This window comes from Mustela nigripes, chromosome 8 (assembly GCF_022355385.1).
Source record: "Mustela nigripes isolate SB6536 chromosome 8, MUSNIG.SB6536, whole genome shotgun sequence".
In the NCBI taxonomy this organism is placed as follows: domain Eukaryota; kingdom Metazoa; phylum Chordata; class Mammalia; order Carnivora; family Mustelidae; genus Mustela; species Mustela nigripes.
In genome coordinates, this window is record NC_081564.1 from 1,295,737 (window position 1) to 1,312,500 (window position 16,764).

The window sequence follows — 16,764 nt, forward strand, 5'->3', positions numbered from 1 at the left end:
CTGTGGTTACCTAAACTAGTACAGGGGCTGTGGTTACCTAAACTAGTACAGGGGCTGTGGTTACCTAAACTAGTACAGGGGCTGTCGTTAAACCAGTTCTGCAGCCGTCTTCAGGGAGGAGCTGGACTTATATTAACCAATACGAAGAAGACGAAGCCTCAAGATGGACAGAAAAAGAGGGTCGTGATTGTGCTTTTTGAAGTCTAGATCCAACTTCTCCTGATTTTGTTCATTCTGCTCAGTTAGATGAGTCCGTCAGTCTCCTACTGAGCCTAGTTGGCGTCGGGTTTTCTGTCTCTTGCACCTGGAGGGGCCTGGAATGAGACATTCCAAAGTTATCCAGGCACCACCTCTGTGCCTCCCTGTGTTTTACCCCCGGCCCCCTGGCTGGGCCAGCTCACGGTCCAGAGGAAAGCACGGTGCGGGGAGCAGACCTAGGATCTGCGGCTTCGGGAGCACGGCCAGGGTGACCACATGTCCTCACAGGGAGATGCCCAGCATTCAGCAGCCCTGGAATCGGTCCTGAGCCGAGCTCAGCTTTGAGATCAGTGAGCTCAAACCATCTTGCTGACTGCACGAGAGACCATGCCAGGCAGGCTCCCGCTGAAACGCGCTGGGGTAAATCCCGTGTCTTGCTCTGCAGTAGAAGCGCCCTTCTGGGAGGGAATGGGGCCGAAGACACTGCTGGCCCTGCGCAGGGGGCGCTGGTAGACTGGGTCACAGGCTGCCTGGGCAGGGAGAACTGTCCCCAGCAAACACACTCGCTCTGCTGCAGGGACTGTCTGGGAAGACTGGCTGAGACTCTGTAGACCTGGAGCACACGCACTCCAGGCTCCATCAGAGCAATCAGTACTCCCTTCAGAACAGACCTACACGCTTCCCCAAGAATCACGGCTACCTGCCATGAATCCGGCGTTTCTCCCAGCTTTTACCCTGAAACCAAACTCCTCTGCCCCCCTCTCCAGTTCCCAGCCATGCTTCTCCAGCAGGACACAGGACCAGGCCCCGCGGCGTTGGGAGGAGCGCAGCCAGGCTGAGCCTCAGCTCTAAGGGCTAGGTCTGTCCGCTATGCAAACAGGTGATGGGTGTCCAGGGCCTGAGGGTGGCTGGTGTCCAGACGTCTAGCCTGGCTAGAGGACCGGGGTCATGGAACGAGGGCCACTGTGCATTGACACTCCCAAGAAGCCGCCCTTCTGGAGTCCTAGCGTCGGAGGCGTTTCTGGAGGAGGCGCACGTGGTTTCCAATGGACACGGAAGCAGTCCCACGTGCCCTTTTCTTCTTTCATGTAACACAGTCATTGACGAACCACTAGGAGCTCAGTGCCCCGCTGGGCCATAGTCTCTGCAAAAGAGGAGGCTCTGTGACCACTCGCCCAACCTCTTCCTCGCTCTGTGACAGCAGAACAGGGGAAAGATGCTTTTCTCACCAAGGACGGGGCAGAAGGTGACCAACAGGGCAGGGCTTACCCATCAGGGTCTTGTCCCCTGTAGCATCTACATGAGACTTTATTGTCCACCCAACCTGTCATTCCATAGATGTTTTTGAGCACCCACTGTATACCAGGCCCTGGGCTAGTACAGTCTTGGATCACACTGTGGCCCAGTAGAGAGACTCATGGAAGTAGACCGAGTTGTCAGAACTCCCATTTTCAGACGACAGAAACACAATTCCAAATGCCAGGGGCCAAGGGGCGTTTGTCGTCAAGGACCAGGAGGAAGGGCTCTGAGCTGGTTGTTCTCTGCGCCCCTGCTGCTCTGCTTCTCCGCCGCCCGCTCTGCTCTGTGCAGGGCGGCTGGGCCCAACTCTGCCTGAAAGCGGCTCCTCCGCTCCTGGTCGGCTTCAGCCAGGTGGGGGAGTTGGCAGGAGCCTGGAGGGCGGGAGGAGAGGGAGGCTGGGGCATTCCTGCTTCTGCTCTGCTGGCCTGGGGCTCTGACAGAGGCCGCATTCCTCTAAGGTCCCAGGCCCTGCCCTCGGCTGCTCTCCCCAGGCTACAGCTGTTCCTGGCCCCCAGAAATCCTGCTTCCTCCCTTGTCATTCAGACAAGCCCAGGAGAAAGACTTCTCACTCCTGCGAGAACCAGGGATGCTTCGTGATCCTGTGGGTCCCCTGCACTTGCCTGCACGTCTGAGGACAGCTCTAGACTCTTCAGTCATGCATGTCGGGTGGGTCATCTGGTCCCATCTGGGTCCCACCAAGGTTGGGTGGGCTAGCTCATGACAGGCGGCAGATGGACACGAGCTTCGGGTGCAGCAGACACCAGACAACAGAACACCATCGTGTCCCCTTCAGTCCCTGCTCTGACTTTATTCCCTGCCGTGCTGGACCAGCTCCTCCGGGGGGCAGCAGCTGGAGCCTGGGCACACCTGCCCTCAGGTGGGACAGCTTCCAGTCTGTGTCTGCTGAAGGTGGGCTTCTGCGCCTTCCAGAACCAGAATCATCTCCTTTGTTTCCTATTGCCGACCTGACCAGTTACCACCGTGTCCGTGGCTCCGACTCGGATTTGTCTCGCAGCTGCACACGGGAGACGTGGGACATGGGGTTCATTGGGCAAAACCCGCTGTCTCTCCTGGCCGCCTTTCTTTCTGAGGCTCTGGGGCAGGATCGCTTCCTTGTTCATTCGGGCTGTTGGCAGAACTCCTGTGGTTGTAGGACGGCTTCCCTGTTTCCTTCGGGCTGTCAGCCGAGGGCCCTTCCCCCCGGAGGGGCCGTGTGAGTGTCTTGGCTCAGGGCCCCCTGCTCCACCTTCAGAGCCCCTCTCGGCTGCACATCTGCCTCCTCCTCCCGCCTGGTCTCTGGCCAGCTGGGCAGGGTCCTCCTAGTTTCAGGACCCACGGACTAGACTGGCCCCACACACCTAATCCGGAGCAGCCCCTCCCCCTTCTCAAGATCTTACCCTTCGCCACATCAGCAGAGCGCCTCTCGCCGGGAGCTGACACAGTCGCATGCTCTGCACCAGCGCGTCGACGTCCTCAGCAGGTCATTCTGCTGCCACAGCACCATGGATGTGGATCAAGGCTCTGCACCCTGGGTCCCTGGGATGTTGTGCGGTGATTTGCAGACATGCTTGTCCACCCCTGTCCTCTGACCTAAGGCTGCAGCCTTTGCAAGGTCAAGAGCAGCCTCATGTTTCCAAAGGTGCATTCAAGTGACTTCGGGACACGCGCGGGCAGGTGTTTACTGGACAAGGAGGGTGGGGGGAGACAGGGGTGAGGGGCTGCATGCCCCATAAAGGGGTGTCCCCAGCCCAGCACCAGCCACGGCTATTGTGTGGGATGGCCCAGAGCTGCCCAAGTCCTCACCGCACAAGAATGTGCAGAACTCCGAACTGCCCTTGGAGTGTCTCCATTCGTGGGCGTTGGCCGGGCCAAGTCCTGCCCAGCCACTGGCCCTGCTTCAGTCGCTGCTCAGGAGATGCTGTGTCTGGAGAGCAGCCAAGTGCCTCGCAGGCTGCCAGGGACCTCCCCAAGATCAGATCTGAAGTGGCCCACTTCTGTCACTTCCCCAGAGGCTGTGCCCTGCCCCCCGCATAGCTGAACACACCAGCCCGCCCTCCTCCCTCCTCCCACAGCCCGTGGTGGTCCTCAGCCCCCATGTCCACCCTGGAGCCCTGCGGGGCCCAGCAGTGGAGGGTCCCCTCTCCACAGAGGGGACAGTGCCCAGAGCGCACAGAACGATCCCTGGGCTAGAAGCGTGCACCCGTGAGCCCACAGCTACACGGGGGAGTCAGCAGGTGCAGACCAGCCACAGACAGCCCCTCCCGGGAGGAACCTTCCATGAAGTCATGTGAGGCTGATGGGAGGCGTCCCGCGAGATTACATCTGGGAGTGCGCGGACCTTTTACCAGAGTAGAGCAGAGATCTTCGGAAGCGGTTCGAACTCCCCGCTGCTGACCGAGGGTAAAAGGGCAGTTCTCTGACCTCAGAGGCCGACCTCACAAGACCCTGGGGGCCTCTCGAGGCCGGGGCTGCAGCCATTCTGGAGACATCCACGGCCCTTTGCGCTGGGCCCCAAGGAAGCGAGCAGACAGTGACAAAAGGCCTCACGGGCGTGGCCCCGATTCTGGGAGGTTTCCCTGTGGAATCCACGTCTCTGTGGCGGAGCTGCCCGTGTGCTCAGCCCACAGCTGTCGCCTTCGTCCCTGGCGCCCTGCGGCTCACTGACACATCCTATGGCTCTCAGCCACACCCCTGACCCGGCTCTGCCGGCCCTGCCACCCGTGTCCCCTCCCACAACGCTCCTCTTCCCTCCACCGACCCAGGTCCCCCCTACCCCTGCTCCCCCCGCCCGCCCGACCACGTTTCCTGGGCTGCTCACTGGCATCTCCCAACCACGCCCCACGTCCTGTCTCCCAGGGGCACAACCGTGCCGTGGCACGCAGCTGGTAGGAGCAGCCGGCAGGGGGGCTGATGCGTCTCTGTCACTTGAGGCAGAAGAGGGATGGAGAGGCCTCCAGGACCCACCGTCCCTGCTGAGCCCATCCGCCTGCCTGCAAATGCTCTCTGCCGACTGCTTTTCTCTGGGGGCTGCTCTGGTGGGCAGGAGATGGACAGGGGAGCACACCCGGGCTGGGACACCGGCTACTCCCAGTGTGCTCGAGGACCTGCAGCCCGACCTGCCCTGGAGCCTGTCACCGATGCAGAGTCCTGGGCCCCGGCCCAGGCCTGGGAGTCAGCACCTGCCGTGACACCAGTCCCAGGCCACGCTGGCCCCTAAGGGGCTCGGGGCTGAGCCACCACGGGGGGTGGCTGCCGTCCTCACTCAGCACAGCGTGCAGGGGCTGGACATGCCCGGGCTGCCCGGGCCTGGGTGAGAGGCGGCTGTGAGCCACTGGAAACCACAATCCACGGGAGCCTAGACCAGACACAGTGACTTCTCTCTCACAAGATGTAGTCCAGGCTGGTCTGGCAGTTCACAGGGATCAGGGAAGGAGCCTACTCTACCTCGTTTCTAGGGATTTCTCCATATCGGGTTCCTCCTATGTCCAGGAGGGCTGCGTGAGCTCCAGCGCCCACATCTCCATTCCAGCTGCCAGGGACAGGCAGCCGCCGTGCATAGCTACCCCATGTGCCCGATCTTCTCCGGCCACCACAAGCTTGGGGGGCAGTTTCACACAAACCAGGGCGGCTGCAGCCTGCGTCCTGGGATGAGCACTGGGAAGGCACAGGAATTCTCCCGGCAGAGCCAGGCAGGAGCCTTCCAGGGGCCCTGTGCTCCCCGCCCCCACATGGACAGAGCCCGCCCTGCGTCCATCTAGAAGATCCCCCAGGAGAGAAGACGGTCCACTCGTGGAGGAGCCATCTCTCGGGACCCAGGAGATCTGTGAAACCAGGAGAACACGGGGACCGAGCTGTTTGTGATGTGACAAACACAGCTTGTTAGCCTGGCAGAAGCAGAAGGGACTCGCGAATGCCCAATTACGTGAGCAGGCTCCCCGGCAGGAAGGGTCAGGCCACTCTCTCATTTATCTGGACGGACTCCATTAGGCCCATTAATCTTCTTGATTCACTCTCCTGTAAGGACGCCGGTGGGGAGGAATAGTCCCCACGTCGGCGGCGGAGACAGGGGGACGCAGCAGGTGGCGTCCCCCCAGGACTGGCCCTCACAGCCCCACCCCTCAGCCCCAAACAAGCGGCAGCAGGCACATGGGCCCCTCCCGTCATCCAGGGACACCACAGGTCCCTTGGTGTGAACAACAGAGAACTCTCTGTGGTCGAAGGGAAGGAGGAAACTTCTTGGAGGAGCTCCAACCGTCAGGGACTCCGGCAATGTCTATCCTCCCGCCGCCATGGCAGGGGTTAGCTGTGGCCTGGCCGACTCCCCTGGGTCATACCAGGCTCCATGGGTCCTGGGCAGAGGCCAGTGACCCCTCAGATGACACTGGCCGAGATGCCTCCCATGCCTTTGCGAAAACCAACCCCTGGAAGAATGTTGGGACCTTCAAGCCCATCGTAGAGGGATCGTCCCTTCCCCGAGTCACGTGGGACAGGGTTCTCTCAGGAAAGGAGCCACGCGGCAGGTGTTGGGGGAGACCCCCGGCGGCACGCAGCTGTGTGAGAGCAAAGCTAGAGTGCCTGCCCCTGCTCCTCCTCCTACAGAAGAAAACCTCCGACCAAATGGTCAGGGACCCCGGACTCATCCACACGCCGACCTGGAGACACGGACGGCTTGTTTCAGATTCCATTCTGCCTGGGTGTGAACCTGGGGTGATTCGGGGACTGTGCACCCCCCATGCCCACCAGCTTTCCAGAGTTACGTCCAAGTTCAAGGGAGTTTATGTGGCACCAAAGCTCCAGGGAGGGAGGACCAGGTCCCCGGCTGCTATCACCAGGATCCTGCTCGCCGGCTCCCCCTCCTTGGTCCCATGAGGCTCCAGAGACACCATGATAGGATCAATCTCCCGAAGCTGAGGTGCCTGGGGGGACTGCAGGGGCCGTGGTTACGCCCACCTCATCATCACCAGAGCCCCTTCTGCCAGGCAAGCGCCGTGTCAGAGCTCTATCCATTCCAGGGAGGGCACTCCTTCCAGGGCCGCTGGTCTTCCCCGGTCCCCCCAAGGGGGAAATGCCTGCTCACTGGAGAAACACCTCTGAGAGTCACCACCCTAGACACAGACCCAGGAAGGGGAAAGAGCTCTCGGAAGATCACAGGAGTTCCCTGCCCCACCTGTTGGCCCGAGGCAAGAGATCTGGGGGTCCCCAGGGCTCAGGCTGACAGAGCTGCAAGCTGCAGCCTCTCCCGGGCGTGGCCCAGGGCAAATCCACAGTCAGGAGCAAAGGCAAGATCAAGGACCACAGGAGAACCGGAAGCCTTGGGCTCCAGCAGCCCAGCCCCCGGCCAGATGAGCACAGGCCCTCCCCTGACGGCCGCTTCCCTGGGTCCCTAATCCCGAGTTCAAACACACCAACCGCCTTTAGCAACAACAACTCAAAAAGTCAAGGAGGAAAAAAGTGTCGGAACCAGACTCACACGCTGCGCAGAGGTTGAATCCTCGGGCAGGGAATTTAAAGGAACCGTGATGAACGCGGCACGAGCCGTAACAGACGCCGCAGACAACGCGCGAGAACAGACGGGCCGTGAAAGCAGAGACACGTGAACCTGAGGGGAAAAGCAACACAGAACGCCGGAAACCAAAACCCTTGGAGAGAAACGCAGAACGCCTCCGACGGGCTCATCGGCAGGCCGGATACAGCGGAGGAGCGATTCCCGTGCTTCAGAAATTAGTTAGAATATGTGTTAAAATCTGAAAGCCAATCAGTCTGAATTCTACCGAACGTTTCAAGACGCGATTCTAACAATTCTAAAGCCGTAAACCAACGGAGACTCCGCATTCGCGTGTTGAAACATTCAGGACTAGGAGGAAATCGGTTGCTCAGGACTGCTCTGGAGATTTCCTCACCAGCCAACGACAGACTGAGTCTAAAACACGGCAAGGCCACGCATCTGCGAGGGCCAGTGCGACCCTGCAGGAGAAAAGGCACGTGTGGGGACTCACGCGTCCCGATTTCAAGAGCACGACGCTACGGCAGTCAGGACAGTGCCGAGTCGGAAGGAAAAGAGACAAACAGACCAACGGACAGAGAGGAGGAGCCGGGGTGAGAGCCTCACAGACACAGTGGCCAGCGGACCGTGGACAAAGGAACGGAGACGACTCTGGGAAAGGCCAGCCCCTGATGGGCAGTGGTGCCACGGGCTGCCGCGAGGCCTGCCCGTTACCCTTCAGCACTGCACAGAGCTCCGTTTCTAAAGGACCGTGTACTTGAGCTCGAAGGTACACGTTCACCCACGGATGGCCGCACTCGTGGAGGTCGGGGAGCCCGGAGAGGGAGCTGCGGCTCACAGCACAGCGGACACTGTACTCAGCTGCCGGCAGAGGAGAGGGCAACAGCCTCACGGCACCCTCGCCCCCTTCCCCGCACGGCCTGCTGCCAGGCCCTGGCCCGAGATTCCCCCCAGGGCTGAAGAGAGAACCACACCCCTGCTGCGTGGACACTGCAACACCCACTCCTCAGCCCCACCGAGCACCAAGGTGGCCGTAGGACTGGGGGACAGGCGCAGCCGGGAGGGCGCAGCCCGGGCTGTCGGAGCACGTCCACAGGACACAGATGCTGCTAAGCCTGCCTCAGACTCCATCAGGACGCCGGGCCACGGTCCGCATGCAGGCCCACAGCAGCCCCCACACTGTGCTGCCTGTGACCAGCTCCCCTGGGGGCCGCAGGGAGGGAGGCTCCTGAGAGCCAGGGGTCACCCGCCACTGTGTGCCCAGAGCTGGGACGTGCTGGGCACGCAGGAGGCGCTGGCTACGTCTGCCAGGTGAGTCCCAGGACGGGATGTCACCCACCGTGTTTCTCCACAGATTTCTGTCTTGAGACTTGATCCCGCTCACCTCACACAAGCCAAGAACTTGAGGACCACACATCACCGTCAGGACATGGAGAGTTTATTTCATAAAAAATCACGACATATTTCCACTACTTGGTGGCATTCATCATTTTTCCTGTGCTGTGAACTACCATAAACACATGATTCTTCCCAATTTCTTGTCTTTGGCCAAATTGTGTGCAGATAATAAAACGCCGCAGAAGCCCAGCTCTATAGCCTATAAATAAAGTGCACGCGCTCCTTCATTAGAAGTGAAAGGTTTCTTCATTACTCCCCTTGATATGTTAGCTGTGTAGAGCGAATATGCTGAGCTTAAAACAAAGAACTCCACCTAAAGGAAAGACAGCTCCGTACTCAACGTGCTTCCCCAGAGACGAAGGGGACAGCGACCCCCGTGCAGACTCGGGACTGCAGCGCGCTCACTCCTCGGGGCTCGTGCGTGACGAGGCTACAATGCGCAGGTACAAGCCATCCGGTTTCAGGAACCACGAGGAAAAGCCTGGGTGGGGGCTGGGCACACCCGGGCTATTCACGACACGCCAGGGGTCTCAGCAGCACTCCAGCCCCCCCGCCCATCCCTGGGGCCCACACAGAGGTCACCGGCCACCATCACCCCATGCTGGGTCGGCTGCTGCCCCCGGGTCCTCGAGAGGAAGCAAGAACACAGCTGCCCCGCGATCGACACGTGGCTCTCGGTCGGACCCCTCCCCGCATGGGACATGCCTGTGGGGGACGGCAGCCATCGTCGGGGTCAGGTGGCACCCGAGCGGGAGGGAAAAGGCCCCTGGAGACCTGGCGGGCATGTGGGGTGGGCAGGGCTTGGTGCCACCACGGTCACAGTTTACAGAAGACTTTCCAGTATCAGCTACAGGCCTGGACATCTCACCCCCACGGCTCATGCCCACCGTCCCCGCGGATGCCCCGGTCTGAGCTTTCCCAGCCTGCTTCCCGATATTCAGTGGCACTGGGGGCGCATCTAAGGTCACAGGCCCTGGTATCCCAGGGACCCTGCTCAGACACACAGCAGTAATGGTCACTCCACTTCCTGGGGGCCCAGCCCCGGTCCACAAACCGAAAGCAATCGGAAGACACAGCCACTGTCAGGCCACCCTCCCCTGGTCCGCAGTGTGAGCGGCCACACGGGACGTGTGCTCACTACCTCCCAGGGCATCTGCCGGGGGGGAAACACAGAACGGGTCTGTACGTGACCAGCAGGAAGCTCTGGGGAAGCAAGACCACGGGAAGCCCAGCTGCGGGGCTGTGGGCATGAGGGCGGGCTCAGGTGCTCCCAGCAGGGCCCCGGGCGGGGCGGACCGCCAGTGTGGAGAGAACCCCGCTGGGGGGAGAGAGCCCCGATGGGGGTGCTGGGAGCTGTCCCCGCAGCGGCCCCACCCGGCTCTTCCCACAGATGGGCCCTGAGCAGCCAGCACCCCCGGCCCCAACCCCCCGTGCAGCCGGAAGGCGAGGGTGGCCCGTGGGGCTCCAGCCTGCACCGCGCCCTCTTCTCAGAGCTTGCTGTGGCTGATTCAGCAGGTCGAGGACATTCTTCACACTCGTAGGCACCCCCACGTGCCTCTGCCTGACCCTGCAGGGGTGCCTCAGGGCCTTTACCTCCCCCGCAGGACCCTGCCTCTCTGGCCCCAAAGTCCCCATCACAACGCCCAGGCTAACTTGCCCTTGTCATGCTGCAGCCCCAGGGTCCTATGTGCCCACGGCAGGTGCCCCAGGGGACAGTCACTTGGCCACGGGAGGACCAGAGCTGGGAGGGCCGCCCCCTACGGGGCAGCAGGCTTCGGGCCCAGCAGTGGGCTCTGTCACACGGGGAGGGCCACAAGTGAGGACGCCTGTCAAGGGGGCCAGGACCCCCATGCCCAGACAGCAACAAGGAGAGGGTCCCACGGTGAAGGCAGAGTGTTTCTTGTGTTTAGTTTGCAGGGTGCGTCTGAGCAGCAAGACGGCCGGTCAGCGGCCTCCCTGCTCATACGGTGGACAGGTCCACGCGGTGGGCAGAATGGCTGCTCCTGTCCCAGGGGCTGAGCTTGGTGGACACTGTGCCTGGCCGGGTCCCGTTCATCTGCGAATCACAAACGAGTGAACTCTGAAGACGTGCTCCCAGGACAGGAAACCAGACCCCGGGCAGTGCAGACGCGCTGGCCCAGGAAGCTGCATGAGGCCCCCTCCAGCCCATCAGCGGGGGGCCCTGCTGCCCCCCGGGGAAGAGAGCGCTGAACTCCGGGGGCACACTGCCTCCCGCCTTCTGTGCGGACTTCCTTCCTTGTCACTTCCCGGAGCTGGTGTCGCACACGCTCACTCGCACTCCTGTCTGTCTGTCTGTGCGCTCACTCCGCATGCACCCACCGAGCACACCTCGCCTTTGGAGCAGGTCTGGGATCACAGGAGTGACCAGTGCCAACCATACCCTCATCCCCATGCTCTACCCACCAGCGGGAGACACAAGACAGCCACACGTGTCAGTAAACAGAACGAGCAGTTGTTGCTTACGACACAACACGGCCCAGGAAGTCCCTCCCGAGGACAGGACCCCTGCACCGGGCCCTGGGCCCAGCTAGAACACACGTCATCCGCCCCAGGCACCTGGGGCCCTGCCCGCATCTGCACTTCCCGCAGGAGGAAGGTGAACTGAGCCTGGTGTGGAGATGACAGGCTTGTCGGGATCCCTGAGCACCAAGACCCGGTCCTCAGGTGTGTGCAGAGGGAAGAGACCCGTGCAGGAGATAAGCTCCCTGAAGGCCGGGCTGTGCCTGGGGACTTTCATGCCTCCCGGGGCGCTGGCAGCACACCCTGCGCCTGCCTCCTCATCAGCTCCTCCTCCTTCCTCCTAAGTCCGTGCAGATGTACTGGCCCTGGGAGGTCACGGGATACCCCCAGGACAGAGACCCCGCTGTGGGCATACCATCACCCCGGAGCACATGCAGCCCCCAGGCCGGGTGAAGAATGAAAAAGGCTGAGCAGGAGGCACCGGCGGCCACACCTTATCACCAAGCCCCGACCGAGCTGGGCAGCCACATGCACAACGTGGCCCTGGCCAGGTCAGGCTGGGGGAAGGAAGGAGACGCGCTCTGGAGGCTCTGGGTTTAGGAGGCCCAGGAGGGCAGAGGCCTGGTGCGCTGAGCCAAGGCCAGCAGCCACTGGGACTTTCCAGATAACAAGGAAGAAGTCCAGAGCCTCTGCGGGTCCATGAGAGCAAGCGTGCAGGCGCTCAGGACAGGACCGAAGCAAGAAGGGGGTGAGACTCAACACTGCAAGGCACTCACGATATCGGAGCTGAAGGGCTTCGCATTAGCACTGCGGATGGAGCTGCTCGTGAGGCTCCAGACCTTGGTTTTATGTTTGAAAGCAGCCCTCACCTTTGAAGACAGAACAGAGGATGGTTAGAAGCCGTTTCAGCGGTGGAGATGGCAACAATAAAGGTTGTTCTCCAAGGCCTCTAGGTTTTGTGCTGAAATAAAGTCCCAGAATGCCAGCAGCAGGGTACGGGCAGGATCTGGAAACATCTGTCCGGACTCACTGCCCCAGTCGGCAGGCGTGCTCTGTCCCCACCGCCTACCAGGGCCCGCGGAGTGAGCAAGCTGGGGCTGGTCTGCTCCCTGCTGGCAGAATCCCAGTTCTGGCCAGGACACTAGTCGTGCTCAACAAGGAACCGTGGAGCGGGCAGAGTGTGGCCGGGAGCAGGAACAGAGGACAGGCAAGGGAACAAATGAGACATGGGGTAGGCCAGGCATGGCTCAAGGCCATGTCCGCTTCCCATCGTGTGAACCTCAGTTTTGAGCTCTGCTGAGCTGCTCCCCTCCACCACTGGCCACCACTGTCCTCAGCGACTCACCCGGCCCACCTCCAGCCATCCGCCTGCTCCCCAGTGCCCCTTCCGTCCCCGCCTGACCTGTATCTCTGTACGAACAGACCTCCCACAGATATAATAGCGCAGATGGGACCGCCCCCCTCTGCCTGTTCCCACTCACGGCTCCACAGCTGCCTCCCCATGACTGAGCCCGAAATGGTCTCAGATGTCAAGCCCACAGTGTAAGCCTAAGTATGGGTCTTGAGAAACAGGCTCTAGAGCAGCCTTCACCCTCCCCATGGCCAAGTGCATGGCAGGTCAATGTCCAGACTGCACCTGAGAACGAGCCCACTCCCACCTGCCCCCGCGCCTGCGGAGGGCAGGGCCGCAGTGCCCCCAAGTCCGACGGTCAGCAGACTTCCTTTCACCCCGGACAGCCTCCTCTTGCCTTTGGGGGCCACTGGACAGACAGCGACATCTTACCCTCCCTGATGTGCCGGCCAGGTCTTGATTCTGCCAATTGGCTGCCCCCCACTATCTCTGTCACTCCATCCTCCGTAGAGTCAGGAGGGCCTGTGTGAGGCCAGGAAGGAGACGCCTGGAGGTTGCTCAGCAACCAGGAGGCAAGAGAAGGGCCGATGGAAAGCAGCCTACAGCACACAACTTGTGGCCACTACCGAAGCCTGCCCAGACACCGGCCTGATGGGGCAAGACTTTTTGTGCTCTGGGCCCTTCCAGAAGTGAAAAACTACCTCTGTGTTTCCAGGACGTAGAACAGACATACCTCTGAATTCAGGAGACAGTGGAAAAGGAAGATGAAAAACCCCTGGGGAGGAAGGGGAGAACACAGGGTTAGGCCCTCGCATTTTGTCCCAGCACTCTCCAAAGCTTCCTCCCAAGGCCACATGGGTTCTGGGATGGGCACTGGTGTGGCTCACCGCTGGGGAGCCTGCAAGTGAGCTGCTGACAATCCTATGGTCTGGAGCCCCTGAGAAGGGGAAGCATCCAGATCCCAGCGTGAAATCCAGCCTAGAGGCAGGCACCACTGCGCCCACTGTGCTGTTTGGGCAAAGGTACAAAGGCAGGACAGACCGGGGATGAGTAAAATGCTGGCAATGGACAAAGGTGAGGACATCTGAGAATCAACTGAACTGAGCCTTCGTGTCCTCCCAGAGAGCATGATGGTAACAACGAAGCAGGCACGGGAATGAGGATGTCCCCAAACTCTGAAGACAGCTACCGTGTGTCCGGCTCTGGCCAACACCTCCCCTGAGCTCGCTCCCTTAGTGTGGAAGCTGCCCCAGGGGTGGGTCCTGTTACAGTTCCCGCGTCGTGGAGGAGGGACTGGAATGCAGAGAGGATGAGTGATGGGCCGCGGGACCCGGCTGCGTAACAGCTGCAGCCAGGACAATCAATCACCTTCTCCGGTGAACAACCGGAAGGAAACAGTGCGTGCAGCTTATTACAAATTAGAAGCAGCAACACGCTCTCACTCTGGTAAGACGCAGTCCCTGGTCAGGAAGGCCCCGAGCGCAGCAAAGACGGCGTGGGTGGGCCGTGCTCACGCTCACCAGGATACAGCTCAGGCTCAGCTGTGGGGCTGCGGCTGGTGGGGGCACTCACTTCCACCCTTCCTTTGGGGGGGGTTGTGGGTCTGGGGATACAGGCTCTGAGCACCCCAAGTCTCCGATTTCTAGGCTGCTTCCCCTTCTCTGCGCCTCCACACAGGGGACACACGTGAACCCAGACCTGGGGCACCCGCTACCGCCATCTCTGCGACCTTTCCAGAGCGGCACCCGTGCAACCGCCTTCCCTTGCAGGCTCCACTGTGCTTCCCAGCGACAGTGGCCAGCACGACGAGGCAGCCCTGCTGCAAACCGGCCCTGCATGCGGAGACCCAGGCGCGGGCTCCATCGATAGCCCTGTCCTTGGCCCTGGGCGTGCCCGTGCTGGGTCTCGCAGGATGTGTGGCGGGAGCAGAGAGGAGGGCCTCCGTGCCACGCTCGTGACAACCCGCTGCACACGCGTCTGCTCAGAAGCGGCGCGCCGGCCGGGCCGTCCCACAGGCACTCACCTGCAGGGAGTTGAGGACAGCGAATATATACTGGAAGGCCAAGGCCTGGCTGTTGACAGCAAGCACGCCGAAGACCCACGAGGTTCCCAGGATGGGCAGCAGCACGGCCACGGCTTTTACCGTCAACCTGAAAGGGAAGTGGAAACGGCCACTCTGGGGGGCGGGCCGGGGGCACTGGCCTCTCAGTGGGAGGCTGCTGAGAGGGAGCGGACATGGCCCTGCCGGGGGCCAGACCTGAGCTCCACCCTGCAGGGAACCTCGGCTGAGGAGAGGAGCACTCGCGACCTGACACCAGGTCCCTGCCCGGCCAGCCCGGGGTCAAACCAGCAGCCCTGCCTCTGCCTCCTGCAGCTGGCACAGGGCACCCAGCAGCCATCATGTCCCCGGAGCACCCTCAGCTGATCACCCTGACCCGGGCGGCAGCAGGGCTGGGTCAGAATGCTGATCCCCGGTACCCACGAAGCACAGCAGAGCCAAGGCTCCGGGGGTGGATCCAGCAGGGAAGGACACACACTCGGGCTCGGCCTCACGGGCTCTTTCCCAGAATGTGGGCTCCGTGGACATGGTCCCTGCGGCGTCTGCAAGCCTGGAGCAGAGCTAGCTCCTAGTCTGCTCCCAGGGAACCCCTGAACAGTGAGGCAAGGCCCACGTGTTGCCTGAACCCAGCTGTTCCTCCCGTTGCTCACGGTCTACCCTGACTTCCGCAACGGCTCGGCTCTGCACGCTGGAAGGCTGGTACCTGGGCTTCCGAGGAAAGCTGTGCTTATCACTGGGCACACTGACCACACACCAGCCTCGCTCACTAGACCCTGAGCACCCAGCGGCTGGGCTGGGGCTTCATCGCCGCGATCCTGATGCACAGCCCCGCGCCAGGGCCCCGTGGGCTCTCGGGAAGTGACCGTCAAATGCAGGAGCAAACGCGGGAGTGAATGTGTGCCCACGTGCACACACACATCCAGCATCCCCGGGAGGAGGGGCGACACAGCCAGTCGAGCTTCCTGGCAGGACACCCCGCATCCCAGTCCTGCCAGCTCCTGGCCACAAACCCTGAAAACCAGCAGAGGGCCCCACAGGTCAGCTGCCCGGGGAGTAGCAACCCCACATCTCCCTGAAGTCAGTACAGTCAAAACACCGGAATCCGGGAAACCAGCCATCACAGACGACATAGCTTCATCTTCACATATTAGAGAATCCGTATGTGAAAAGAACAGGCTTGAGAAATGGGTCTCAAACTGTGCTGTTTTTTTCTTAAAAATGGAAGCCTCAGAACAGAAGGTCTTGGGGAAGACATGTCCAGCTGACGCTCTCTGAGGCCTCTTGTTAACGGGGCCAGAGCTGCCGGGGTCCCTCGTCACACGCAGAAGGAGCGGATTCCTGCCCTGGGGGGAGGCCCCGGCAGGTGGACGCACCGCCCAGGCACACCCCCTCCTGCTGCTCCCCAGGCCGCCCCGCGTGGGGCTCAGTCCCCATGAGCCTCCCCCTCTTCCTCCCACGGCTCGTGGGTGGGTGCTCGTGGTCCTCAGCCTCACCCCTGCCCCCAGGATTCTGGATCTCGCTTGTGAAGTGGAACATTCCCTGCTCCTCTCTGGGGAGTCTGGAGTCCCCCAGGAAACAAAGACTAAGGAGGAGGGGAAGCCCCTTCAGGCTCCTGCAGAAGCCCGTCATCCTGTTAGTCACCGTGCGGAGCTGCTCTGCACGGAGGACACGGCCAGATTGAAACCAAGGCCCAGGAAGGAGGAAGCAGCCACAGAAGCCATCCGAGGATGCCGCAGTTGCTGCCTCCATGCCTGGTCTGGAGCCCGGGGGACAGGGCCACACAGGGGACCGCAGAAGTCAGTGAGGGGGCCCCATGGAGCCACGTGGAGAAGCCCCAGCACAGGTCACGCAGCCGGGTCACACTGCAGAGCCACATCTGTCCAGAGGCACGGCCTGAGCTCTCCTGGGAGGAGTGGGACCCTGGGCTGTCAGGAGCAGGACACGGGAGTCCTCAGCGGTTGGGCCAACAGCTGACGCTCTGCAGAGACGTGGAAATGTGCTCCCTGACCTGGGAGGCCCTGCCTGCCCCACGGAGCTGCCCTCGAAGGTGTCTGGGGGCTGAGAAAACCCACGAGGGCCAGAGCTGCTTGTCAGTCCAATTCATGGTGTTGGGAACTCATTACAAAATAATTGTCTAATCGATTTGCTACTGACATATTTACTGCTCTTGCTCTCAGATTGGAAAAGATAGAGTGTAGCTAAAGTAACTTACAGAAGGTTAGCTACCTCATGTCCCTGTCCTAACTGTTCACGACAGCTCCCAAGTTCCCTGAGAGGAGCACCTCCCCCACTTCCTGGGCCTGTGGTTTGGGGGCACTGGGTGCCCCCCAGAGCCAGGATGGCCCCTGGGACTCAGGCCCGGGGGAACTGGGCACTTCCGTTCTGCTGTGACTGGTTCCAGGTTGAGCGTGTGACCTGAGGGGAGCAGGGCCTCCAGCCTCAGGACCTCCGTCTGATCTGGGATGGAGGGGCTTC

General features: G+C 61.5%; 1 protein-coding gene across 2 annotated transcripts in view; it reads right to left on the bottom strand.

Moving 5' to 3' along the window:
* Nucleotides 1-8,421: 8,421 nt before the first annotated feature.
* ADGRD1 (adhesion G protein-coupled receptor D1) overlaps nt 8,422-16,764 on the bottom strand; it is a 122,389-nt gene continuing 114,046 nt past the window's right edge. For both annotated transcript variants that reach the window (XM_059408171.1, XM_059408172.1), the window contains 4 exons: nt 14,254-14,380; nt 12,964-13,005; nt 11,656-11,748; nt 8,422-10,454 (listed from right to left, as the gene is read on the bottom strand). In XM_059408171.1, coding sequence (XP_059264154.1) covers nt 10,359-10,454; nt 11,656-11,748; nt 12,964-13,005; nt 14,254-14,380 — 358 coding nt within the window. In that variant the 3' untranslated portion in view covers nt 8,422-10,358. The remainder of the gene's footprint in view (nt 10,455-11,655; nt 11,749-12,963; nt 13,006-14,253; nt 14,381-16,764) is intronic.